This window comes from Daucus carota, chromosome 4, assembly GCF_001625215.2.
Source record: "Daucus carota subsp. sativus chromosome 4, DH1 v3.0, whole genome shotgun sequence".
Taxonomy (NCBI): domain Eukaryota; kingdom Viridiplantae; phylum Streptophyta; class Magnoliopsida; order Apiales; family Apiaceae; genus Daucus; species Daucus carota.
The window spans coordinates 28922988-28949871 of record NC_030384.2 but is presented as its reverse complement, the minus strand read 5'-3'; the positions used below and the strand labels follow the sequence as shown (position 1 = coordinate 28949871).

At 33.8% G+C, this 26884-nt stretch overlaps 3 protein-coding genes and 1 pseudogene across 3 annotated transcripts; all 4 read left to right on the top strand.

The window, feature by feature from the left end:
• Window positions 1-4260: 4260 nt before the first annotated feature.
• Window positions 4261-8541, top strand: LOC108219508 (F-box/LRR-repeat protein 3). The gene is made up of 8 exons (XM_017392988.2): window positions 4261-5069; window positions 5606-5731; window positions 5931-6035; window positions 6120-6513; window positions 6590-6719; window positions 7150-7444; window positions 7539-7790; window positions 8026-8541. The coding sequence occupies exons 1-8, from the start codon at window positions 4419-4421 to the stop codon at window positions 8074-8076; spliced, it is 2004 nt and encodes a 667-aa protein (XP_017248477.1). The 5' UTR covers window positions 4261-4418; the 3' UTR covers window positions 8077-8541.
• A 3404-nt stretch (window positions 8542-11945) lies between these two features.
• LOC108219317 (probable WRKY transcription factor 33) lies at window positions 11946-14595 on the top strand. Its single transcript, XM_017392684.2, has 4 exons — window positions 11946-12357; window positions 12738-13351; window positions 13447-13611; window positions 13948-14595. Exons 1-4 carry the CDS (start codon window positions 12046-12048, stop codon window positions 14378-14380), a joined length of 1524 nt encoding a protein of 507 aa, XP_017248173.1. The 5' UTR covers window positions 11946-12045; the 3' UTR covers window positions 14381-14595.
• Window positions 14596-18944: 4349 nt separating this feature from the next.
• On the top strand, window positions 18945-20870 carry LOC108217159 (uncharacterized). The gene has a single exon (XM_064092284.1). It carries the CDS (start codon window positions 19240-19242, stop codon window positions 20704-20706), a length of 1467 nt encoding a protein of 488 aa, XP_063948354.1. The 5' UTR covers window positions 18945-19239; the 3' UTR covers window positions 20707-20870.
• Window positions 20871-22850: 1980 nt separating this feature from the next.
• On the top strand, window positions 22851-25212 carry LOC108219385 (probable protein phosphatase 2C 65; annotated as a pseudogene).
• Window positions 25213-26884: the final 1672 nt, after the last annotated feature.

Genomic DNA, 26884 nt, shown 5'->3' with positions numbered 1-26884 from the left:
TGTTGGTTGCCAAGCAGGGCCTGCTCTAATGTTTCACATCTACAAATAACTTCTCTATAAGACACAGAAGTTTTATCGTTTATTTTGTCTCAGAACATATTTTTACGAAGTTTCAATAAAATAAAATCGAATGAAATATATCAAAATTTCTGTGTAGTCTCTCTCTTAACCCTATTTCTATCTTACCTCTCTTTTGTCGTAGTCGGCTAGGATTTCCATCGGTTTCCACAGATGGAAAGCCCCAAATCAATTAATTAGTTGACAAACTTAGATCTAAAATTATCGGAGATTTCGCTGTCTTTCCTCTCTGTTTCAAGTGGGTGGATTTCAATTCGTTTTCTCTTATTTTTGTGATTCTGCTCCATATATAAGGTTTATTTATCTTCAATTATTATATCGGTTTGATGTACATTAATCTCTCTTTGGTGAGAGTTGTGTTGTTTCTCTCCTTGACTAGAGTTTTGGTTTTCCTTTAGTTTATTTGTGAGTGTATGATCTTGGAATTACTGATAAAAGCTATTAAGAGATTGCAATTATGGTCAATAGCTCAAACATGATTAACTTCAATCGGATGTGGAGAGGAGGATACTTGTAAATATCTCATTTTCAGCAAATCGCTTGATTCCATGGATTAATCAGCGTTTCTTTCTGTTTTATGTATGTTCGACGCGATTATTTTTGTAGATGGCGTATGCCTTTTCATTATTGAATTGATTTCCTACTAAAAAACAGAATAAAATAAAATGTAACTAAAAGATAATACAGTCAGGTGGAATTCTTCTAATGGGCACCGATCTTTTTGATAAATCGGTTAATTGAAATTAAAATGATGTTCTGACAGATAAAAATAGTATGATGGCAAATGAAAACTTCTTGTCAAGGGTTTGAGTATTATTAATCTAGCTTATTGGAAATACGAAAAATGTAATATTTATTAAATTTGGAATTTAAATTGTTGTCGTCTAATTTCATTCTTCCAATCAAATATGAGTAGCGCTAATAAAAACTGAACTGAAATATAAAAAACGAATACCGTAATAAAAAATCTGAAATTTTGAAATACGTATTTTTTGTCACGCATTTTGATACTCTTATTAAGTATACTTACATGATATATATATATATTTTATAAAAAGTTTCCTAAAAAAAAATTTGGTGTTTAAACTTTTATTCGAAAAAAGAAAAAAAATTAAAAATATGTAATAAAACTATACTTTACAAGGGTATCAAAATACGTGCAGACAATGTACGTAAATAATCTGACGGGACGGAAGGAATACTCATCTTTTCCATCAAATACAATATATTTATCCCGAATTCAAATTCAAATTTTTTCAAATGACATATGAGATAAATAATTTATGTCTATACAAAAAATTAAGATTCGAGAACAATTTTGCTAGAGTAGCATTAGGGGTGTTCATCAAACCGCTCACACCGCATAAACCGTCTGCACCACACCGCAAAATGTGATTTTTCTTCTTCGTGGTGCGTCTGCGTATTGAAGTTTTAACAAACCGCGCGGTGCCGTGCAGGTTGCGATTTGACAATATACAAGCGCGGTTCAAACCGCACCGCACCGCAATTTTTTAATATTAAAAATATATCACATATAGTTAAAAATATATTTATATTATATAGATAGATTAATTATTGTGATATTATCTTATTTGTGTGTATATATATGTTCAACTTACTCATCTTAATTTTAATAATTTTACAATATAAATTAAGATTAGTTCTTTGACGACATATTAAATATTAGAATTATATTTGTTTTCTATAAAATAATTTTTTAGTGTTGAAATCTTTTCATCTTCATCATTATCATACTTATATTTTAATTTATATTTCTTTTGATGAGTATCATAAATTCATAACTCTAAATTTGTAAATATAAATAAATTTATATAAATCTATTATAAAATTTATTTTTAAATACATATAGTTTAAAATTATATTTATATGATCATTCAAAAGTATAAATTTTTGAATCTATAAATCACACGAACCGCATGAACCGACCACACCGCACCGCAATTCTGTGGTGCGGTTTACACTGTTTTTTTATTACGCGATGCGGTTGCGGTTGCGGTTTACGAATTTTCTCAAACCGTATATAAGGATTGGTTCGTAATTTTGAAAGAACACCGCAAACACCCGTGAACAGCATTTTCATTCTGAGAGTCGATATCCATTACTTTAAAGATACGGCATGAGTCACAGCCTTCTCACAGACCAAGACTTAATTAAATCTCTCTCTCAGAAGAATACTACTCCCTCAGTGCCTAAATACTTCTCTCGTTTGATATGTCGGGATTCTTCCTAATATGAGATAAATTATTGATTAATGTCTAATCTATAAAACTGAATATAGTCATGAGTGATCTTGTTGGATTCGTATTTATGAGTACTTTAATATACTGAAATTTTTATATTTAATATTAATATGAAATTAAAGATATTAACATTGCTCATTTTTAAGAAATTCTAAAAAACCCTATTCTCTCTTTTCTCACTTTTCTTGAAGTAGCCGCCTCTATAATCTGAGGGGCTTCCATCGGCTTTTACCGGTGGAAATCCCCAATCTTTTCTTCTTTTTAATAGTCTTTGTTCATCTTTTGCTTTTGTTCAATAAGTTCCCAATTTATTTGGGTTTTGTTTGGTCTCTCCTTGTGTGAGAGTTTGATTTTGATTTTCTTTACTGTTCGTCATGTCCGGGATTCCAGATCTGCAGGATTTTGATGGTGTTGGTTTTCATGGTGTTGATTCGGTGATGAAGGTTATTATGGTGATACATCTATGGTCGATTGCTCAAAACAACAGTTGGAGGATTACAATATGTATATATCTCTTCAAAAAATCGTTTGGTTGCCTATCCAAGATGGAAAGGATTCAACAACGATATTATTATGCGTTTGTTCAATTTCGATCATGTATGTAGATGTCGTATGACTTTTTATTATTGAATTATTTTTCCTTGTTCAAAAAAAAAGATATTAACGATCAAAAGTGTGCATTGACAAACGTAATAAAAGAAAATGGAAAAAAGTATTAAGAAACGGAGTGACCAGTATACACACAAGTACACAACAGACATCTATAGAAGGGCATGAGATGATAATAAAACATTATAAAAAGTGAATGCATCCAACTCATTCCGTTCTTATCAGGGTAAGGTACAACTCATCAACACCACTCCTATGTACGGCCTTACCTCACCCACTAGATGGGACTGTGGGAGGATTTTCTTTCCATTTTTTACTTTTATTAAATAATGTTATCAAATAATAGTCAATCAAATTGCCAAAAAAGAAATTGTGAAATAGAAAAACTTTGTATATATTTTGTATTTACCTAAAATATGTACCATCATTACCTAAATTTTTAGGTAGAATTTTTTTAGACAAACTTAGATGAGTTTGTTTACCACTTAAAAACCCGACTCCTGGATTTATAAGTTAAAAGCACATATTTATACTGTTGTGTAAAAAGTCAGGAAGCACTTACGAAAAGCTAAGAATGCTAATTTTTGTATGAGCAGTTCTACTTTTTTTCCAAACACTTTAATCACTTATAAATATTTACTTATTTCTAACTTTCACTCATTTTTTTTATCTAAAGCACAATATGATATTTTTGAAATACTACCAACTAAATATAAAAACAAATCGTACAGTTCCGGACCTCAGATGCGTCCTTCCCCACATATTGTCTCCACCAAATGAGATAAAAATGCTCTGTGACACATCTATCTTTGAAAATGACATATTCTTTTTCCACTTGTATCCCTTCATGTCCTCTTCACTCTTTTCCTGGGTTGTACTTCTTGGTACGACACTCCAACTGATATGGCACTTTTGCCCTTCACACAAATTTATTATTCCCTCTATTATCTCGATTCGATTAGTACTTTTCTTCTTTGTTGTCTAGAAAGACTGAACTTTTCATTCGGTATTTGTTTAAGATTATTACAATCATATCTTGATATCCCACACACTTATTTAACATTCATAATTTTCCGTTAATTGAAATTAAAATCAAAGATTAATCAAAGGGAGAATTCAAAAAATGCTGAAGCACATATCAAAGGCAGATAGAAAGAGTTTCTGGCTTTGTCGCTAGAGGGTAATAGTGTAATCTGGAATAAGGCATCATTTTCTGACCAAATATTCTAGAAAATCATAAAGGGTAGAATCGTAATTCAACTATTATTCTTCATTTCTTCCTTCTCACTCAAATATCAGCTCCTTAAAACAATAGTCCTTTGCATAGTTTCTGTTAACCGTTACTTCTACAGACAGGCAAAAGCTCTTATACATATCCACTTCTCTCTATTATCAGATAACACCATTTTCACTGAGCTCTTATATATTTATCATCTGGGCCTCTTCAAAACACATAAAGATTGAAACTTTATGGCAATGAAGAAGCAAAAAACAACCCCATCATCAAATTTCAACTTATTTGATCATCTCTCTGAAGAACTCATTTTCTTGATTCTTGATCACTTAAAAGACAGCCCTTTTGACTCAAAGTCATTCTCTCTTGTATGCAAGTCATTTCACAAGCTTGAATCTTTACACAGAAAGACCTTAAAGCCTCTTCATCCAAAGCATTTGCCAAAGATTTTGAACCGGTATCAATATGTTAGCAATCTTGATTTGTCTCTGTGTCCTAGGGTCACTGATGAGGCCCTCAATTTTATATCTAGTAGTTGCAAGAAAATGTTGAGGTCTATTAATCTGTCAAGGTCAAGGTTTTTTAGTCATCTGGGCTTGTCTAATTTGGTCAAGAATTGCTGTGGTTTGGTTGAGATTGACTTGTCTAATGCTGAGGACTTGAGGGACTCAGGTTTGGCTGTCTTGGCTGAGGCTAAGAATTTGGAGATATTGTCTTTGGCTAGGTGTAAAATGATTACAGATATTGGGATTGGTTGTGTTGCTGTTGGGTGTAGGAGACTGAGGTTTATTAGTTTGAGGTGGTGTTTGGGTGTTGGGGATTTAGGAGTTGGTTTGATTGCTGCTAAGTGTAAGGAGATGCAGAGTTTGGATCTGTCTTACTTGCCGGTAATGAGTTATTAATGTTCTTTAGCTGATAATATTGCTCTTGCTTTAAAATTTCATTGTTCATGTATGTGTCACTTGAAAGTTCGTAAGTTACATAGGTTTCAACTTTTAATGCATAAGATTTTTAAGATTGTGAGTGGGGCAGTGAGGATTCTACCCATGACAACAACCCGCGGGCTAGATGAATTCAATTTCATGAAACTGCATAGCAATTGGTAGTGGTTTAGCTGCAATTGTCATATTTAAGCTATGTTACATCTAGATATCATGTCTAATTAAGTGATATTGCACTAAATTATGTTTTTTTTTGTTTCTGGTGGGGAAGAGCAGTGGAAATTTTGTGTCAAACTTAGTAATCGGATTATTGTAATAGTAGATGGTACACAAATCATTAATCTGGCAAGATGTTCATGTCTTATAGTCATGTTCATAAGTTTGCAGGATTTGATGAGTTGCATCTTTAGGTCAATCAATTGCTTTGTCGAACTTATTATCTCGGACTAATTTTTTGTTACCTTTCTTTTCTTCCTAAGCAGATCACTGAGAAATGCCTTTCGCAAGTCATGAAATTAGAACACTTGGAGCATTTGGTTCTAGAAGGATGCATTGCAATTGATGATGACAGCCTTGCTGCTCTTAAACATGGATTCAAAACTTTACAGGTAGCCTTATCAACATGAACCAGTTAAACAAAGAAAGTAATATTGGAAGTTACACCAGGCAAATGGGATAGCTCAAGCGACTAGTTTCTTGAACATGTATTTCGATATACACACACTACTACTGATGTATGTTAATTTATTGTGGTTGGCTTCTGTAAGCAGTTTGATTTCTTGCTTAAATCTTTGTTTTCTTCAACAGGCCCTTAACATTTCTTGCTGTGAGAATGTAAATCATGCTGGTTTGTCTTCGCTAATAAATGAAGCTAAACCTCTACGAGAACTTATCTTAGCATATGGCTCTCCTGTAAGTGTTAGAACTCATATGCTTTTTCTGATGCAGTTTATAAGTTGCTCTCAGCTTATACATATCCTATTGTTGGTGGCTCAGGTGACTCTTGCTCTTGCAAATACTTTGCAAAAATGTTCCTTGTTGCAGTCAATCAAATTAGATGGTTGTCAGGTTACTTGTTCTGGACTGAAAGCAATTGGAAATTGGTGTGCTTCGTTGAGGGAAGTAAGTTTAAGTAAATGCTTAGGAGTGACAGATGAAGGTCTCTCATCTCTTGTAACAAAACACAAGGACTTGAGGAAACTAGATATTACATGTTGCCGCAAAATAACTCACAAGTCAATTGCCAACATCACAAATTCTTGCACCTCCCTAACCTCATTCAGGATGGAGTCATGCACCCTGGTTCCAAGGGAATCTTACATCTTGATTGGACAGCGTTGCCATTTTCTAGAGGAACTTGACCTTACAGATAATGAAGTTGATGATGAAGGTTACCCCATTGTCTTATTGCAATTGATGAACCATTAATTCTTGTGGCAAAGTACTCATTTTATATGTCTTAACAGGGTTGGTATCTATCTCAAGGTGCTCAAATCTGGCCAGCTTAAAACTAGGAATTTGTCTCAACATTACAAATGAGGGGCTTGCTTATATCGGAATGGGCTGCTCAAAACTTACAGAGCTTGATCTATACAGGTAATCACTTCCAGTCATAACTTTTACAGGTTATTGTTACATCATTCATAAGTGTCTAGGTCAATAGTGCAATATGAACTCCTAGTTACCATCAATGGCTTCTTTGCAAAAGATTTAGAAGTGAAGGATTGACTTAAATAATATCTTCTTCATATATGGAAACTTTATATTATTTTTAATAGCAAGTTGTCAATGGAGAAACATGTTTTACTCAAACAAAGAGAGCAGATTTATCTTAAAACAAGTAGAAAGGAAAAGCTTCCATTACAAGTATAGGGCAAAGTATTTCCATATTACTAGGATACTATCATACCAGACCTGAGATACTGTTACGACATGATTTAATATATTATTTCAAAACTGTATTTCCTTAACATTCTGACTTGTGACTTTACCTAATTAGTTAAACATGACTCTGTTGTTCATTCAGGTGTGCTGGAATATCAGATAAGGGTATCTTCGCAATTTCTGATGGCTGTAATAATCTTCAAATGATTAATATAGCCTACTGTAATGATATTACAGATACCTCCTTGATATCATTGTCGAAGTGTTCCAAGATACACACCTTTGAAAGTCGAGGATGCCCTCTTATCACGTCTTTTGGTCTAGCCGCTATAGCTGTGGGATGCAGACAACTAACTAAGCTAGACATTAAAAAGTGTTACCTTATTGATGACCTGGGAATGGTTCCATTTGCTCACTTTTCCCAAAATCTCCGACAAGTAAACATGCTTTCCATTTTAGTATGATTATAGTTATAGCCGCTCCAAAGGAACACTTCTATTCATTAATAGTTGTTTATTTAAAATTTTGCAGATAAACTTGTCATATAGCTCAGTTACTGATGTTGGGCTCTTGACGCTGGCCAGTTTCAGCTGTCTACAGAGTTTAACTATACTACATTTGAAAGGTTTAACTCCCAGTGGATTAGGTACTACACTCTTGGCATGCGAGGAATTAACAAAAGTGAAGCTTCATGTATCTTTCCGAACATTGTTCCCAAGACCTCTTATTAAATATCTAGAAAGTCGTGGATGTTCATTCCAGTGGAGAGATAAAGAATTCCAGGTATATATTTCTTTCACTGGCATAAATTCCATATATTCTCACTTCACTTCTTATTTCTTTGGGTGAAATCTCGAATTGATGTTTCTTTATAATGTTTCCCCACATGGGATCCAAAGAAACTGTTTACTTGCAATCAACACAGGATATTGTTTCCTTAATAACCAGCAACATTATAGGTGCGATGAGGACAAATTATTTGGCTTATTAATGACATTGAAATATTTATGGTTAACAGGCTGAACTGGACCCAAAGTGTTGGAAGCTAGGATTGGAAAATACGGAATAGAAGTTGAAAAGGTCAATCAAGCTCTATTTTGCCCCGGAAAAGCACTTGAACCATAAACACACCAGTTTCTGCTTTTTGTCGAGCTATAACTCCTAAGCATGCTCCTCATTCCTCAACAGGGAAGAAGAACGGTACAAGGGTCGTCTGCGTTACTGACTTACAGCTCAATATTCTAGTTTTATCAGATTATCCGAGTCAAATATGAAAAAAGAAACTCCGAGAGGACTCAAGCAGCTCAGTCTTTAAACTTTCGAAATGAGTCTTCTGCTGCTGAGTACAGGTATTCAGCCATTCAGGAATACAGTAATGTTGTTGTTTTGAGGTTTTTAGTCAGAGCATGAGAACCAGCAGTGGCGGAACCAGAGGGGGGCTAGGGGATGCTAGAGCCCCCCCTAACCTAAAAAATACAGTGTATATTTTTTTTCCAGCCCCCGCTGAATTTGTGATGTCAATATAATTTTATTAGCCTCGCTGAATCATAAATGTCATAGAGAGACTTAATATAAAAGAAGAAAAGAGAAGGCACTTAGTCTAAAGAGAGTTTAATTAACAAATACATTCAAAGAGATACATTCAGAGCAACTAGATCATGAAAACTGTATGATGCATACTGAGTACTTTGTACATTGGAAAAATAATATAAAATATAGTTAAAAGGGAAAGTGTGCTCCTCATTGTTGAGAAAGTAAATAGAGCTCTTAAGTTCTTGAAGAGGTGCGAGGAAACATAGAGCTACTACTTTGCATTGGCTCTTTGGATCCTAGAAATTAATTTTCAAATTTCAATAACTTAAAACTGGTCTGCCTTGCACAATTTTATCCAAAGAATTTCTCTTTACTAGACTTGGAGTTGTTGCCAAATCAGTTACACAATTTTATCTATGATATGAGAGCGGAGATTAATCTGGACTTCAAAATATAGGAAATCTTTATGTCATGATGGTTAAAACACACAGACACACTATTTATCCCTTGGTTTATCTTCTGGTTGAGTTAGCTCTGGTTTTACCGGTTGTCATTGCTACTGTTGAGAGGGTTTTTTTTGCTATGAAAGCAATCAAGATTATCAGCGTAATAGGATGGAAGATGCATGAATGAATGATAGTATAATGATATATATTGAGAAAGCTATTTATGCAAGTATAGATGACGAAATATTTTTCAGCCCCCCCTAACTTTTAGTCCTGGTTCCGCCCGAACCAGGCTTGACAATTTATGACAAGACACTGCATAATTGTTGAGTTGTATTATTTGAGGTTGTTTAATTAACACATCAACTGATACATAAAGTCCCAACAAATGGTCAAGAAAGAGTTTTCTTGAATGGTTCTAGATTGTGACCCTGACATGGATCATGATATGGGGGCTGGGTGCCTCCACGAAACAACCCATGTAATATATTTATGCCCTGTGACATATTTGCATGACATGTAGAGAAGAACAAGTCAATACTCTTATGGTCATCGGACAGCATATTAAGCTAACTAAAGTGAAATCTTCTTTTGAATTTTAACAAACGATTCTCCTTAACACTTGTTTTGACTCGAAATAAAATTTGAATTGCTAGAATTTTTGTATCATTCACACAATAATACTCGAGTTCCAACTCTTATATGGGGGTGATGGAATAGTACAGTTAATAGTAGGCTTAGCATAATTATCCGCAACCCGTACAAACCGCAGGCGAATGGTTTTCTTAATGGTTTTTTTGGTTTTGATAATTAGAAATCGAAATTTTTTTGTTTGGTTTCGGTTTTCATTTTTAAACCCGACCGAAATATCCTAACCTAGTACGTATGTTATATAATTAATATTTTTATAGATTTAATTGAGGTATTTAAGTGTTGATCGATATTATAAATATTTCCTATTTTTGAAATTATTCTTCTCCATTTTCTTCATCCTTATTTTATATACAGTTCATTAATAATTGACCTTTTTTCTTTTTCTCTTTTAAATAAAACATTTTATTTAGTTTTTAAGATAAAATGAATTGTTTGTTTTCATAACAATATATAAGGGTAGCACCTAAAATTATTTATATTGAAGAGTTATAGAAGTTTCACTTTTTTCTTTTATTAAGTATTTTGCTAAGTGACAAAAAAAGAGAACACTTAAAATTATTATAATCTAATAAAAGTGTACAATTGATTTGGATTGATTTTTATAACATTCGATTTGGATACGGTTTGTAATTTTTTGAAATCGAAAAAGTCGGTTTGGACCTCCAAAACCGTTCAAACAGAACCGTGCTCCCTATTTAATAAGATGTACTCATTCAGTTTTTATTTCCCCAAATTAGACATTTATTCATATTAATATAATATACATAAAGGTTTTGTGCTTAGGGTGTGTATTCAATCTCTTTGGATTTTTCTACTCTCAAAGAAAATCTCTGTGAATTTTCCTTGAAATTTAAGTAGAATCCTCCAAAATTTGGATTTTGGAGATGAAAAGATTTCTAGAAATATCAAATATACTAAACAATCCATCATTTTATAAAGTTAAAAAATACAATCCAATTTTGATGAAATTTAAATACTCCCTCCGTCCCTCCCATTTATTTACAATTTCCTTTTTGAATGTCCTATCCAATTCTTTACATTTCAAAACTTACCAAAAATAGTTAATGGATCCCACCAGTTCTCCACCTTTCTTTCCTTTTCACACTACTTTTACTCCACTATCTTCTTTTTATACATTAAACATCAATGGGTCCCACCACTTCACCCACTTTGCTTACTCTTTTCCACTAGTTTATACATATTTCTTAACCTCTTTGCCCAATCCATTTGATAAGAAATGGGAGTGACGGAGGGAGTAATTCTTATCGAATATCATATTTTTATGTATAATTTAAAATCCCGAATAATTATCATCAGATTTTTTCAAATAATTTAAAATTTTGATTAAATATTTCAAAATCACAATATATTTTTCTAATCTAAATTAAACACATAATTCTAAAATAATTTAATTAAATACACAACTAATTACATGGTATATTTGTTATAAGAAGTGTCTGCTTGTAACGTAAAAAGTTTTTAATAATATAATGTTATATTGAATTTGAATGAGAAGCAGTGTAATAAAATGTGAAAATCGAACTCAACCCATGAAACCGGCAAAAATATGAAATAAAAATTAATTAAATTGATAAAAAAATTAAATAATTGGAGACTTATGAGAAACGAGAAGTGTGAACATCTCCTTCAACTCGTGTATCACAATGCTTCTCCCCATTTAATTGTTTGAGAAAAAATTGTCTTTGTCTCCTTCACATCGCATATAAAGTTTAACCTATGAGATCAAAAGCTTATGATCCAAAGTTTAACAGATGCGACTAGAAACTCATGACCCAAGTAACTTCCCATGATTATTATTTTGTAAAATATACCTTAACAGGATCCCATATGATATTTTAATTACGATTATGTTTCACTTACAGTTTTAAAGTCAAATTAACAATTCTTTAAGTAGCACTAGCATTTTCAATTATCCAGTAATGTTAGCCACACGATGGCATCTTTAGCACCAATATTTATTAATCACAAACAAAACAAGTTAAAACTAGGAATCAAATCGAAACAGTTAGCTCCATAAGCACTGCATCTCACAAATGGGGTTCAGTTTTTCAACTTGTAGTTGTACTAAATAAGAACCATCTCACATGCCACGTGTCTCACTCAGATGACTCGTGATTGTTCCTGATTAATCACTCTCCACCGTTGATCTTACACCCCGGCCGCCAAAGAGGAGCCAGTCAAACACACATGCTTTGACTGAGAAAACATTTTCCATGGTCAAACCTCTCTACTCCTTCTCAGAAAGTATCAAAAAGTTGATACATAAATACACTACATGAGCCCATTTTTGAAACCAAATCAAACTCAACCCTCAAGTACCTCCTCCATCTTGAAAACACACACACTGAAACACACAAAAAAGACACATAGTTTGTTCAAACTTGATGACTTCTTCACTAGGGGACCTTCTTGCACAGCCAAACAATGATGATTTTGGAAGTAACTGGGGATTTGAAAGCCAAAAGACCAAATCTTTTGCTAGTCCTTCACTACCCTTTTCACCTCCACCTGTTTCTCCATCATCTTACTTCTCATTTTTGGATTCTCCCATCCAAGTTAACAGCTTTAATGGGACCATGAATGGGCAGAGTTTCAAGGAGGAGAATCAGAGCTTCTCTGAGTTCTCTTTCCCAACTCAAGCAAGGCCTGCTTCATCAGCATCTTCATCATTTGTGGCTCCAAATACAAGCTCAGTGGTGTGTAATTCAGATCTTTTGTAGCTATTTTTTGTGTTTTGTTTATTAAGTTGGCTTGTTCTTCAACATTTGGAGCCTTGACTTTGTTGTAGCTTTGAAGGGTTTTTTGTTGCGTAGTTGAATTCTATATTTTAACATTACTTTTGGTTAAATTTTAGGTTTCTTGTGTTAGAAATCGATATAATAGGAGAACTGGTGACTTAACATTCACGGTTATTTGTTTGACTAGGATGAGCAAGTCAAGCCTAAAATTGGAGGGAATTTGATAATGATCATATTTGTTTTTGAATTTTCATTATGCTTTTAACTTGAGGAAACCAGGAATTGAATTTTCAATAGCTTCATTTTGATTAATTTCTAATGATTTTTTACATTAACAGGATGAATCCTTGAAAAGGAAACAAGGTGGATGGAATTTTGAGGAACCAGCTAAGAAGAATGAGTTCCTGATGGATAACGCGACGGTTAAGCCAGATTCAGGCACATTTCAAAGATTTTCACCAGAAATGGCAATGAACCAACCAAATATGCAGAGCAATGCTGCTGCTCTGCAGTCCAATTCAATCAATTATGCTCAATCATCACAGACTAATAGAGATCAGAGTAAATTGGACGATGGATACAATTGGAGAAAATATGGACAGAAGCAAGTTAAAGGAAGTGAGAATCCAAGAAGTTATTACAAGTGCACATTTCAGAATTGTCCTACCAAGAAAAAGGTGGAAACCACTTTCGACGGACACATAACTGAAATTGTATACAAAGGCAATCACAACCATCCAAAGCCTCAATCGACGAAACGATCATCTTCACAATCTTACCAGAATTCCATAGGCACAATGCCAGAAACTTCTCTGCTAGAAAATGGCCATTTAGAACCAGTAACCACTCCGGAAAATTCTTCACTTTCTTTTGGGGAGGATGACCTCTTTGAACAAGGATCCATGAATAAGCAAGGAGAGGATGATGAAAATGAACCTGATGCTAAAAGATGGTATGCTTAGTATTTATGTTTGAACCATTCGACATTCTGCAGATCATTTGAATTGAATAGCTTCTAATTGTGTTTCTTACTATGTTTCTTTTCAGGAAGGGTGAGTATGATAATAATGAGACAATGTCATCTCTCGGGAGCCGAACTGTCCGTGAACCAAGAATTGTAGTCCAAACAACCAGCGACATTGATATTCTTGATGATGGTTATAGGTGGAGGAAGTATGGACAGAAGGTTGTTAAAGGCAATCCAAATCCTAGGTAAGGCCTCATCTATTGTCTTACAACTAGGATTTTTCCAACTATGCTTTCTTTTATGTCTCCTTATTTTCAATAAAGACATTTTTTTAGAGGTAGGCACTGTTTGATTGATGTTGTATAGTCAGTGTTTTCAAAAATCCCCGATTAATTCATAAAAACTATTTTACTGATTACATTCCGATTTGATTAAAAATCCCCGACTTATCGAAAAAATCCTCGATAAATCCTGAATAAGCAGGTCAACCGATTAGTTCTGATTCCTGATTTCTACAACCATTTGTATAATATACCCTCATAGATTTGGTTACTAATCTGGACATTTAATCATATTTGCAGGAGCTACTACAAATGTACACAAGTTGGCTGTCCGGTGAGAAAGCACGTGGAGAGAGCATCTCATGATCTGAGGGCAGTGATCACAACTTACGAAGGAAAACATAACCACGACGTTCCTGCACCGCGTGGCAGTGGCAGCTACCCTGCAGTAAATAGACCATCTGATAACACTGCCACCACCAGTGCTCCCACGGCTATAAGGCCAACAACTAATTACTTAAACCCTCTTCAGAACACAAGAGCCCAACCAGCAAATGGTCAAGCACCATTCACACTAGAAATGTTGCAACGTCCACGGAGCTACGAGTTCTCAGGGTTTGGAAACTCAGCTAATACTTACACAATCAACCAAAATCAACAGGCCAGTGGACAGTTCTCCACAGCCAAGGACGAGCCCGACGTCGACTCGTTTTTTGACTCATTTTTAGCCTGATAACTGCTAAGACTCAGAGCAGGTAAACAACAGAATCTTCCATAACTTTGTGTGTCTTTGATAATGCTGTGTAGTTTTACATAAATCTTAGCTCTTAGGGAAAGTTAGAGCTATTTGTTCATTATTTCTGTAATGTAGGAACTAAGAAACTGTAAAATATTGTACCTTGTTTCAAATATGGAGTGATACAATAAATCTGAAAGTTGTGGTCATAATGTTAAAATATAGAACAGAAATTCATCACACTGTAAGAATATCGAACACAAATTCATTTTTTTTAATTTATATAATTATAAATAAAGATAATAATATTTTTTTAATTTATTCATAATCAAAGGTTTTGAATTCAAATTGTGCTCGTGGTAAGAATAAAAAGGTTACCCTTGTACAATTGGCTTATCAATGTTACCATCATATTTTTAACTTGTGTCCATAATAATCTTGTATATTTAGTTTTCCAATATACTACCTTCATAGTAATATAAGACCGTAAAACAAATTATATTTATTTTTTAATAAAAAAATTACATGAAGTAGATTTTTAAATCACATAAATTGCATTAAAATGAGTGAGATGTTTTCAAACGTTATAACCAACCTTTAAATTTTGATCATTTATATCTCACTCATTTTAACTACATGATTTAATAGTTTATTTCATGTATTTTTTTCAAATATATAATTTTTTTACAGTTCAGAATTGAAATTGTTACATTTTACTTAATATAAAGATATTATATGAGAAAAATCAAATGTATAGGATTATCATAAATAAAAGCGAAAAATGTAATGATATAAATGACAACGGTACAATGATAGCACAAAAAATATTCCTAAATAAAATAGTTATCCCTAATTAATTTTAGGATTTAGGACGGACCTAAAACCTAGGACCCAGTATAATAAAATTAATATTGGGACGTAAATTTACAGTTATTAACATTTTAGGATTCACATTTGGGTTCTAGAATAATTTATATATACTTGAAATTAAATTAATTTTAAAATAATTATTTTTTTAATAAAAGATATTCAAAACACAATTTTAAATTGCATTTTGGCTGTAAAACACAATTTAAAATTGTATTCTGAGTATAATTTAATTTAAAAAATTAAAATTGGCAATTGAAGTTGCGTTTTGTCCTAGACGCAGTGTGAAGTTGTGTTTACCATCTTGATTGATCGTGACATTGAGGGCACTTTCCCACCCAAATATGACGCTCAGGGCTAACACCAGATTAATAGTCGTTTTATCTTCGGATCGCTTAACATATAGAATATTTAAATTCTTTCATCTAAAAAATATTACAATTAAATATCGAACAATCCGAACTACATCAGTTGTGAACATAGTTAGATTGACCTTCATTTAAGTATCATTTGTAGCCCTATGCTATCAGTGACATCAAGTGATATTGAAGTACAGCTGACACCAAACATTTTTTTGTCGTGAAATATTCATCACCGTGCCGTATTTGATACGAGCTTTAGAGCATGTCCAATGGTGGTGCTAAAATAGGTGTTATTGCTATAATATAGCAACCAAGCAAAAAACTCAACTCCAATGGAATGCTAAACTTCAAATGTAAAATAGCAAAATGCTATACTTGATGCTAAATATAGAACCAAGTATAGATGATGTTATAATTGCCACATAAGCATGCAAGTGACAAAATGCATTAATAAAATTATAATGACAAATATATACTTATGTACTTTAAGATTATGTAATTAAAATATAGCTTTATTTAGATACATCTGGACTATTTTGCATTTATCATTGGATCATAAGTTCTATTGTAGCATCAAAAATCAATATTTGATTTCAAATTATAACAATAGCTACATATATTTTAACATCACCATTGAACTTGTTCTTACGGATAGTCAAAAATATCATGTAAATCATTCTTAGAAAAATGACAGAAATTCCATAACAAATCTCACAAAAAACATCAAAACAAAGAAGAACATCCCACAAAGATGGGTACAACGTACGACTAACAACTCTGATGACAAAATAGTCGATAAAAACTCATCCAAGAAGAGTTTGATCATGATTTTATTAATAATTAATAAAATTAATAAATATGGGAGAAGATGGAAGAACGTAAATGATGAACATTAAAAATGACGAATATCGAAAAATGAAGAAGTGATAAGTAATTTGAGAATCGACCGTCGAAATTGCAAATCCTAAATGTTTAGGGCTTGGAAGATGGTAAATGAACCACCGTTTTAAAAGCCATAAACCACCCCTACAAAGTGAAAAATAAACAACTTAACGATCTGACCTAACACGTTAACATTCACGGGTAAGACTAATTAAGCACAGGAAGGCTGAACCACAGTCTCAATTGGGATTGAGGACCACTTTGAACCGCATAATCAGGAAATCTGACATGAAGAGGATATATCTAACACTCACGGGTCATGGGTCAACATCTCACACGATATATTATATTTCCTCCGTCACAACAACAGATTGTTTACGTACATGTATTTTGAGATTGTTGTAAAGTATATTTTTCTAATATATTTTTAATTTATTTTTTTAATAAAAATTTAAACGTCAAACTTTTTTTCAGAAATTTTTCTTATAAAAAATATATTATGTAAATATATTTTATAGGACTCTAAAATGTGTGTCAAAAAGTAATGTAAAACATGGGACAAAAAGGGAGTATATACTATGAATCCTTTGGTTTTACATATTCTTTTCTGAAATTTCGTCCTTTTCTTTTAAAATCCAATTATATTTGGTCAAATTGGACCAGGTTTAGTATCATTTAAGTATTTATGATTTATGAAGATCAGATTTAAATTAATTCATAACCTCAAGTTAAAAATATTTGAATATCAATTTTTTTTTCAAAATGCCGTCAAAGTTAATATTATTAGTAAATATTAATTATATTAATATAAATAATTATGAATATTTAAAATTAGCAAGTAGCAGAAATGATATAGATATTAGATCTATTAAACCCCTATCAATATATAATAAAGATCAGTTAAATGAATGTTAACTACCAAATTATAACCTAGCAAAAAAATACTAAACTATAACGATATCATTAAATATAACAAATATATATAAAATAATTACGGCTGTAGTTCGAGTCGATAAGTCAAGTTTAGAGTCGAGTCTAATTCGAATCAAGTTTAATCGAGTCGAGCCGAGCCGACTCATTGAGCTAATCGACCTAAATATCTGCCTGAACGTGACTCATTTAATTTCACAAGTCGAATCGTGTCGACTCATTTAGCTAAACGAGCTGATTTTAACGAGTCGAGTGAGCCGGCTCGTATAATTTTAAGTCTAAATCTCTATCTGAACTCGGCTCATTTAATTTCACGATTTGAGTGGAGTCGGCTTGTTTAAGTACAAGGGATACAAGGGATATCTGTACTGAATTGTGTTTACATATTGAAAACGTTTTGATTTGTTTTGGCAATGCAAATGCGAAATATATGTTATCTTCGCAACAAACTTGAATATTTCATTGGCTTACTCGTGGACTCATGCGCACAATGGCAGGCTAACTTGGTGAGGGTAGTTAAAGTTAGATCCCGAGCAACTCCAACAATCTCTTAACATCCTTCTCAAAAATAATATAAATTATTGAATCCTAACTATTTAGGATACTTTTATATGATTCTTCTCCAACAATCTCCTTATCCATGTCTCCTAAACTATTATATATTATTAAATGGACTTGTAATATTTGAATAAGAAATGTGATGGTAGTAAAAGTTGGCCAAGTTTGATATATATTAATAATGAAATGAGGAGAGGAGAGAGAATCTTAAGTATGAGGAGGATTTTGAAACTCCTAACAATTTGAGGAAGACTTAGAAGATTGTTGGAGTGAAATTTGAACACATCCTCCCTAAAATATGACTTAGGAGTGTAGGAAGGAGCTTGTTGGTGATGCTCTAAAGACTCAGCGAAACTGGATCATAAAAATTTGGGAGATAATTATCGGGCACCTAAAATTTTTCAATATATCTGTGATATTGTATATGATGCAATCTATTAGAGCAACCCCAATGGTGTTACTTATCTTCGACCCCTAAAATATAATAAAATAAGGATTACCTAAAATATAAGTAAGCAAAAATTTGTTTTACTCCAATGGTATTCCCTATAATCATCCCTATATTTGAAAAAAAAATATTTTATTAAAACTTTTACTATGGTGGGGTAGATAAAAAAAGGAGGGAAAATAAAAATTGAAAGAAAATGAGAGAGAAAGAGATGAGTTGGAAGAAATAGGGGCTCACTTTTCTATCCCCAAAAGAAGGGGTTTTGTTTTCTCTCACCTAAAAATTTTAGGTAAGGAGAGGATGGTTGGAGTGAAGAATTTTTACATCAACCCCTATTTTTGTCCACGTAGGCTCATTATAGGTAAGGGAGGTGTTCCTTTGGAGTTGCTCTTATGTCCATCTCATGTCATACAATCGATATTGTTATCCGAAATATAACGGATACGTGTGATTTGGTTTAATCGTAAATTTCAAAACATGCAGTTTAATACTAGTACTATAACGAACAACAAAACATTAGTCCACTATCGAGTATCGACTACAGAATTAACTCACCTTTCGTGACCTTTTTGCCACCCTTTTCTCCCACTACCACTTACCCTAATCAACCTCTCCTCCGCCGTCCATCTTTTCCGGCCACCCATCGCCGATGAAAACCAATCGGACCATCCCTTTCTCACCCCCTCTTTATTTCCTCCCCGCTTTTTTCACCGGCGGTAACCACACCTCCTCTCGCTTCTCCTCCCGTTAATCCACACACTAAAACTCACACATATATAGATACACATATACTTACACGTACAAATCAAATGGGTCATGTTGGATACACGACAGGAACAAAACCCAACTATGTCCGAACAACACTTACTCGAATCTTCCTATTCTGTCTGATTTTCATCGCCTTAAGATTCGCTTACTTCTGTTTCATCGCCACCGTCGATTCATCCTCCTCTTCAATCTCCACCGTCCATTCATCTCCGCCCTCGAAACCCAAACATTCCGATCAAGCCATCAAATTCTACACTACCCTTTTCAAGGATCTCATTTCCGACGGCTATCTTTGGAGAAATTCGAAGTCCTTGTGTCTCGATACGCCTGCCGGAGATGATGTGTTGGCGTTGAAGAACATTGGAGTGTGGAATTCTGTTGGGGTCTTCAAGAAATCTTGGAAACCGTTGGTGATCTCAGGTCAGGGTGTTAATCAGCCTTTTAAGAGTGATAGTTTTGATTTTATTTTTGCGGGAATTAATACGCTTGATTTGTCGAAGAATCAGTCATTGTTTGCTAATGAAGTTGGTAGGACTCTTAAGCCCGAAGGGTATTTTGTTTTGCTCACATTTTCGATTGACACGTATAGTTTTAATTCGTTTATTGAATTGTTTGATTGTTGTACATTTATGCGATCACGGCAAGTTAGGGGATTTGGGGGGTTAGGATATGTTCGTGAGATTGTTATGAAGAAGGAGAGTGATTTTGAGAGGAGGGAGTTGATTAGGGAATCTGTTGGGAGGGTTTCGGAGGATAATGTGTGTGCTGTTCCGGGGTACAAGAAAGAGACAGTTAGGAAGGCAGAGCCTTTGATTATGGAGGAACCGTTGAAACCGTGGATTACGTTGAAGAAGAATATTATGAAAGTGAAGTATCTTCCGTCTGTGGCTGATATTAATTTTAAGAGGAGGTATGTGTATGTAGATGTTGGAGCAAGGAGTTATGGATCAAGTATTGCAAGTTGGTTTAAGAAACAGTATCCGAAACAGAATAAGACATTTGAAATTTATGCTATTGAGGCTGATAAGATTTTTTATGATGAGTATAAGTATAGAAAAGGGGTTACGTTATTGCCTTATGCAGCGTGGGTGAAAAATGAGAGTTTATTTTTTGAAATAAATCAGGATCCCGGTGGTCACAAGAATTTGGTGAAGGGTAGAGGGATGGGACGGATTAAACCAGTTCAATCTGCTACTAGTTCTGTTGCGGAGGTTGATAAGATACAGGGGTTCGACTTTGCTAATTGGTTGAAGAGTACGGTGTCTGAGAAAGATTTTGTTGTGATGAAGATGGACGTTGAAGGGACTGAATTTGATTTGATTCCGAGGTTGTTTGAAACGGGGGCCATTTGTTTGATAGATGAAATCTTTCTCGAATGCCATTATAATCGGTGGCAGAGATGCTGTCCCGGAGAGAGATCTCCCAAGTATGAGAAAACTTATGGACAATGCTTGGACCTCTTTACCTCTCTGAGAAAAAGCGGAGTTCTTGTTCATCAATGGTGGTAAATGGTAATACCGACACAGGTCTCTGTAACTTTCCTAGTTTTTGGTTCCAAATTATTTCATTTTTTTTCCTCAAAGCTGAAAGCGTTTGTGTATTTTTACCACTCCTATATGTAACAACTTCCTTATAAGTGTGTAGGAAATTGAAAAATCAATTGTTCAGATTTCATCAGTACACTTGGCTTCCCCTGATTTGAACAACAAAATGATCATGCATGCGAGCTTCTTACATTAGTGTTACGATATTTCTTGTCTGACTGCCGTTGTATGCTCAGTTTTCCCCCCATCTTCCAAGTTCTGCTTACATTAGTGAGGGTTGCTAACATAGGTGTCATTGATCCACAACATTTCTGCTAATGCTCGTTTGGATTTTTGAGGCTTTCAAAATTTGTGTGCATGAAACTTAATTTTTCTTTGCAAGCATACATGCAACATAAACATATGATATAGAACTGATACAAATTAAATTTATAAATTAGTGTATATTTTAATAATAATTTTTTTGATAATGAGAGTGGAAGCAAGGACACAGTGAGGAGAGGAGATAGGATATTAGGATCTCTCGTTTCTCACGGGACAAGAGAGGAGAGGAGATGGATCCTTTTATTGGCCAACTTTAATGTAGGAATAGACCATAAATGTTCATGATTAGAAGTGCAATGAATGGTTGGGTCACAAATAATCAAAACTAGACAATAAATGTTCATAATTAAAAGTGCAATGTAAAGTTGGGTCATGAAATAATCAAAGCTATAACCAATTAATCACGGAAAGCGAAAAGGAGTAGTGGGCGCAATCTATCATTTTTGTAAGAATAAGGCTTCAAATATCACTAATCAATATTTCGATTAAAATGAGTGATATTTAAAAACACCTCGCTCATTCTCTGTTCTTTTTCTTTTCTGTTGTTGGAGCTTCATCAATTTTTACCGATGGAAAATAATGAATCAGTTAATTTCTTCTAATTTATTCCTGTTTTTTCAATAATACTTCTCACCGAACCTGTTTTGGAATATTAGATCTGGATTTTCAAGATTTTAATTTGATGATAAATTAATTGGGATGAGTTTGACGAGTTAGGCCAGTGCAATTTAGTTTTAACCATATCTATTGTTTGCATCTATTTACATTTGCTAAAGTTAAGATAGTTTGAATTGACTCCATAATAATGGTATAATTCAAAATCTTTTCTCTTAGTGTTTTTAAATGTATTTATCATACATGTCATTTATTATTGGTTATAGATTTTATAATTGAGTTTTTTGATTCGTTTATAGACAGATATATAAGGTTTCTTTTTACAAATTGTGTTATAATATTTTTATATGCTCAATTTTAATTATTGTGTTCCTTTCGAGCGAGTGCCTAATTGATAGCTTTTTTTTGTTATCATATATTGTGATTATGTTTTGTCGTTAATTAACTATGGTGTCATTTTGATGACTTTGTTTCGGTGTCTGGTATAAGCCTTTTTGTTTGATTTCTTCTTTTCTTCCTTTTTTTTTTTCTCTTCCCTCTTTATTTTCTTCCTTTCACCGGATCTTATGTCTTTCATTTGGGTTTTTTTACATCATTGAAGTTTTATTGGCTGAATTTCCGGATCCATCTGTGGATGATCTTTGATTAGTCGATAGACTTTTTTGAATAAAAGCTCTCTTTTTCCTCTCAGTTTCGCGAATTTGCTTTTCTTTCGAGTGTTTTTCTTCGGACATCAAAAACATTTATCTAAATTTCTGTAGTACATTTCGGCATACCTTTAGTTAGATGAAATTTTTTCATATATGATAGAAACTCTTTCGATCCTTTCGGTATTGTATTTCGATAAAATTTATTGACATGAAAGTCTTATGACAAAAAGGAAAAAAGTTTCAAATATCACTACAAGAGAAGATGGTCTCAAATATCATTTTGCAATTCAAAACACTGTATCGTGTAGCGTCCATCCATCTTTCATTACTTAACGTCAAATTGTCCAGCATTTTGAAGTGCTAAACGCTATTTAATGTAGCGTTTCAAACTAAAATATCATGTTATGTTTTGTAAGATTGTTCTAACCTTAACACAATATTATGTAGCGTTTTCTTTCAAAAATCAAAACACCAAATTATTCAATTTTAATAAGTGATATTCCGGACATTTTTCCGACTATGATATTTAGGACTTTACTCCTGGAAATTGTGGTATATAAATCGGATGACTTTTCTCATAGGAATGAGCATAGACAAAGACATCAGTGGCTAAAGGAAGAGTTTATTTACCTTACAAAGGGGAAGTAAAAGAGAAAAGAGAAAAAACAGGGAAATGATGATAGCAGATATGCCATTTGAACAACAGATTCGCTTAAGAATTTGTTGTTAATGGCGTATCTGTCACCTTCAAGATCTCTCTTTTCACCCTTAAGTTTTGATATGAGTTCTATACATGCATGACATAGGTACCAAATTTACACATAGTGGCTGAATTTTTTGATTCTTGTTTTTGAATCATATCGGACATTTTGAACAGATACACATAGGATTCAATTTTGCTTAGAAAATTAATCAGAACTTTCACCATTTTTTAATAAAAAAATTTGTTCAAATATGGGTGCATGTTGTTCATGTCAGATTAGAACTCGGAGAATTAAGGGCCCCCGGAGTTGGGGTCCACAATTCGGAACAAAGAGAGATCGATGGTGACAGTGATATAGCCTATGGAGATTATGGGGCAAGAATTAGGGTAAAGGGGTCCTCTAAATATACCGTCCATGTTTTCTCTACAAGGTAGAAAAGGGAAGAATCAAGATGCTACGACAGTGTGGGAGGTAACAAGTCCTAATTGTGTCTCAAAAATTATGCGGTTTTTACTTATGTGATGTGATCATGTTGCTGATTCTTTTCTGGTCTGCAGAACTTTGCTGGTCATGAAGATGCAATATTCTGTGGTGTGTTTGATGGACATGGTCCGTTAGGTCACAAGGTTGCGCAACAATTTACCCTCAAAGCTTTCGTCAACATTAAAGCATAGTCATATTGATCGGATTAGTATGAAAAACGATGTGAACTCTGATGATAATGTCTATGATTCAGTCAAGAAAAGTATACTTCAGGACTTCAAAGGTATGGATGAGGATCTTGAAGTCGACGATGTAATTGACAGCTTCTTTAGTGGCACAACAGCAGTGTCGGTGCTTAAGAAGGTACGATTTGTTTATGTGCCCTCTTAGCAGTGAGATCAAGAATGGATGTTTCACTTCACTTCCTCAATTTTTCTATTTCTTTGTTTACAGGGTAGACATCTGTTTCTTGCAAACTTGGGGGATTCTCGTGCTGTACTATGTACAAGAGACAGCAAAGATGAACTGAGACCTGTTCAAATGACCGTGGATTTAAAACCAAATCTTCCAAGTAGGCTTCAGTATTTTTCACATTTTTAAGAACATAGGGATAATGTTGGCTTCCAAATGTCTATGTGAACTGAGACCAGTAATTTGTTTTCAGGTGAATTTGAAAGAATTAAGAAGTGTAAAGGCAGAGTTCTGCCAATAGAGGCCGAACCAAGTGTACATAGAGTCTGGAGACCTGAGCAAGATGCTCCAGGTCTAGCCATGTCGAGGGCTTTTGAAGATTTTTGCCTTAAAGATTTCGGGCTAATATCAGTTCCTGAAATCTGTTACAGAAAGCTCACAGAAAAGGATGAATTTTTGGTCCTAGCAACAGACGGGGTAAGCACAGCAGAATGTAATGCTAATCAAGTAATTGACTGGCGTATACTTCTGAACCAAATTCCCATCTGGTTCAAATTTATGTAGTACTTAGTTTAATTTTAGAAAAATAACTGAAAGCAATCTCATTAGTTAGATTACGATGTAATCAACAGATAACATGCAGTTCTATTAGTAAGAAATTCAATTACCTGGTCTGTTTTTGCCTCAGATATGGGATGTGCTATCAAATGAGGATGTAATTCGGATTGTTTCCTCAGCGAGTAAGCGATCAGTGGCAGCAAGATTACTAGTTGCTAAAGCTGTTCGAGCATGGAGATACAAATTTCCAAATTCCAGAATCGATGATTGTGCAGCTATCTGTTTATTTTTCAAACGTGAGGCGCCTCATATACCCAAATCCATGTCGGAGAAAACTCACCTCAGTCTGGATAATTCCCAACTCAGTCCCGGCCCTGAACATGGTGACTTGGCTACCGAGGATGGACGTGAAACTCTATTGAACTGTGAGATGCCTAAGAGAAGAGACCCCATTAATCGTCGTCATTTAGCAACTATTCATGAAGAAAAATACACGAAACTGAATTATGCTTCTGCAGAAACTCATCGTTATGGCCACATTCTACAAAAATCGACGTGGATATGAATTATCTCTTAGATTTTTGTGAAATAGTAGTGATATCCATTTCTCTGAGAGCAAGTCCAATGCTAGATGCTATATATCTATTGCTATTGCTATATTATAACACCAAAAAGTGTTTTTTGGTGCTAAAATAAAACTTGCACTCCAATGCAAAGTTCTATAACTAGTTTCAAATTTAACCAACTCATCAACTTTTACCTAACTTCTATATAGAACCAACTCATTAACTTTTACCTAACTCATTAACTCATTAACTAGTTTCCAATTTCTAGTTATTGATGATGTGGCAACATGGATGGATCCATCCTTGGTTTCAAATATAGAACCAAGGATGCATCTAAGCATGGATGCATCCAAATATAGCACTCCTTTGGAATTTAGCTTTTTTTAATTTTGATGTTATAATATAGCAATAGAACCAAATATAGCATTGCATTGGAGTTGCTCTGAAGCTAAGAAATGTTTCAATGTGCACAGAAAGAGGAGAATTTGTTCATCTATAATTCTTTTTAGGATCCAATTCAACTTTTACTTGCCTTCATCTGCATATACACAAAATTAGATTTATAATTGATAGTTGGATCAGCTTGTGCTCAAAAATTGAAGATAAACAATAAAGAACAGCTGAGTGTCTTCATTTCCTCATCTGCAAATAATTTCTACCACTGCTTTTGATCATAATTATTGTGGTCATCGTGAAACATGTATGTACCAGAAATACGAGTAGCAGAAGTGAGGCGTTTCATCTGTTTTCAAATATTTGACGTTTAACTTTCAGGCATGCGGGAAAGAGGAACCCCACAAACACAAAAACATATGCAACAGCAATAATTAAATAAAAGGTACCATAGTTGCTATACATTCAAAGCAAGGATTCCAAATGAGTACTATTTCTGCATCTGGCATTCTTGTTTCACACTTTGAGTTATCAGTACTCTCGAATCTTGCCTTACTCATAATACTGTACCTTTTTCAAGATGTATGTTCATTTCCATTCCCCCTCAACACCAATTTTTCTATGTATAATATCATACAAAATTCTACATTATTTTCAACTTTAGACGCTCGTCTCATCTCAACTCGATTCCTTGAATAATTCTGCTTTACTTTCGACTTTGGACGTTCATCTCATCTCGACTCAGTTCCTTGAAATATGAAAAATCGGTTTTCAAATTGCTCATCTCATCTCGACTCGATTCCTTGAAAAATGAATATTTGGTTTATTTTTTCATAACTGGATCGACCATGTGGCCAGTCCAATTTTGAATTTTAAAAGCAAAAATAATTTCTGATTTCCCCACGCAATAACCTGACCAAAAGAAATCATATTCCTTTGACAACACAATCCCGTTTAACAAGGAAAAATGATCCATAACCTTCCAAGACCCCATCTGCCCAAGCCAGGCTTCAGTCAATTTTCTCATCTTATGCTTTACACTTTTTTCTTTCCCATATCCCCAAAAAGAACCTCATAAAAAGATTTCATGTAATCATGGACACCGCAATTCAACATTTTGTTTGATCTTCACGCATGGCATAAACTTAATTTTCACTCTAAACAGCACTAGCAAAACATTAGCAGCATGTCATAACATTAGCAGCATGTCAAAAACTTAATTTTCACTCTAAACAGCACTAGCAAAACATTAGCATCATAGCATGACTCCGGATCACCACTTGATGAGACGATATCTCCCTCGCTCCGTTCACATGAGGTCGAAAATTCAAAATCTTATCAAAAATAAATGATATCTCCCTCAGTACGTTAACAAGATGTTGAGAATTCAAATCTTGTCATATGTTCGTGAGTATGTTTAATTATCAGAAGAAAAACA

Excerpts from the sequence above, each read along its gene's own strand:
- LOC108219508 (XM_017392988.2), top strand. The coding sequence starts at position 4,419 with ATGGCAATGAAGAAGCAAAAAACAACCCCATCATCAAATTTCAACTTA. Across the intron at positions 5,732-5,930 it reads ATGGATTCAAAACTTTACAG|GCCCTTAACATTTCTTGCTG; the intron begins GTAGCCTTATCA and ends TTTCTTCAACAG. Across the intron at positions 7,791-8,025 it reads GGAGAGATAAAGAATTCCAG|GCTGAACTGGACCCAAAGTG; the intron begins GTATATATTTCT and ends TATGGTTAACAG.
- LOC108219317 (XM_017392684.2), top strand. The coding sequence starts at position 12,046 with ATGACTTCTTCACTAGGGGACCTTCTTGCACAGCCAAACAATGATGAT. Across the intron at positions 12,358-12,737 it reads CTCCAAATACAAGCTCAGTG|GATGAATCCTTGAAAAGGAA; the intron begins GTGTGTAATTCA and ends TTACATTAACAG. Across the intron at positions 13,352-13,446 it reads GAACCTGATGCTAAAAGATG|GAAGGGTGAGTATGATAATA; the intron begins GTATGCTTAGTA and ends GTTTCTTTTCAG.
- LOC108217159 (XM_064092284.1), top strand. The coding sequence starts at position 19,240 with ATGGGTCATGTTGGATACACGACAGGAACAAAACCCAACTATGTCCGA.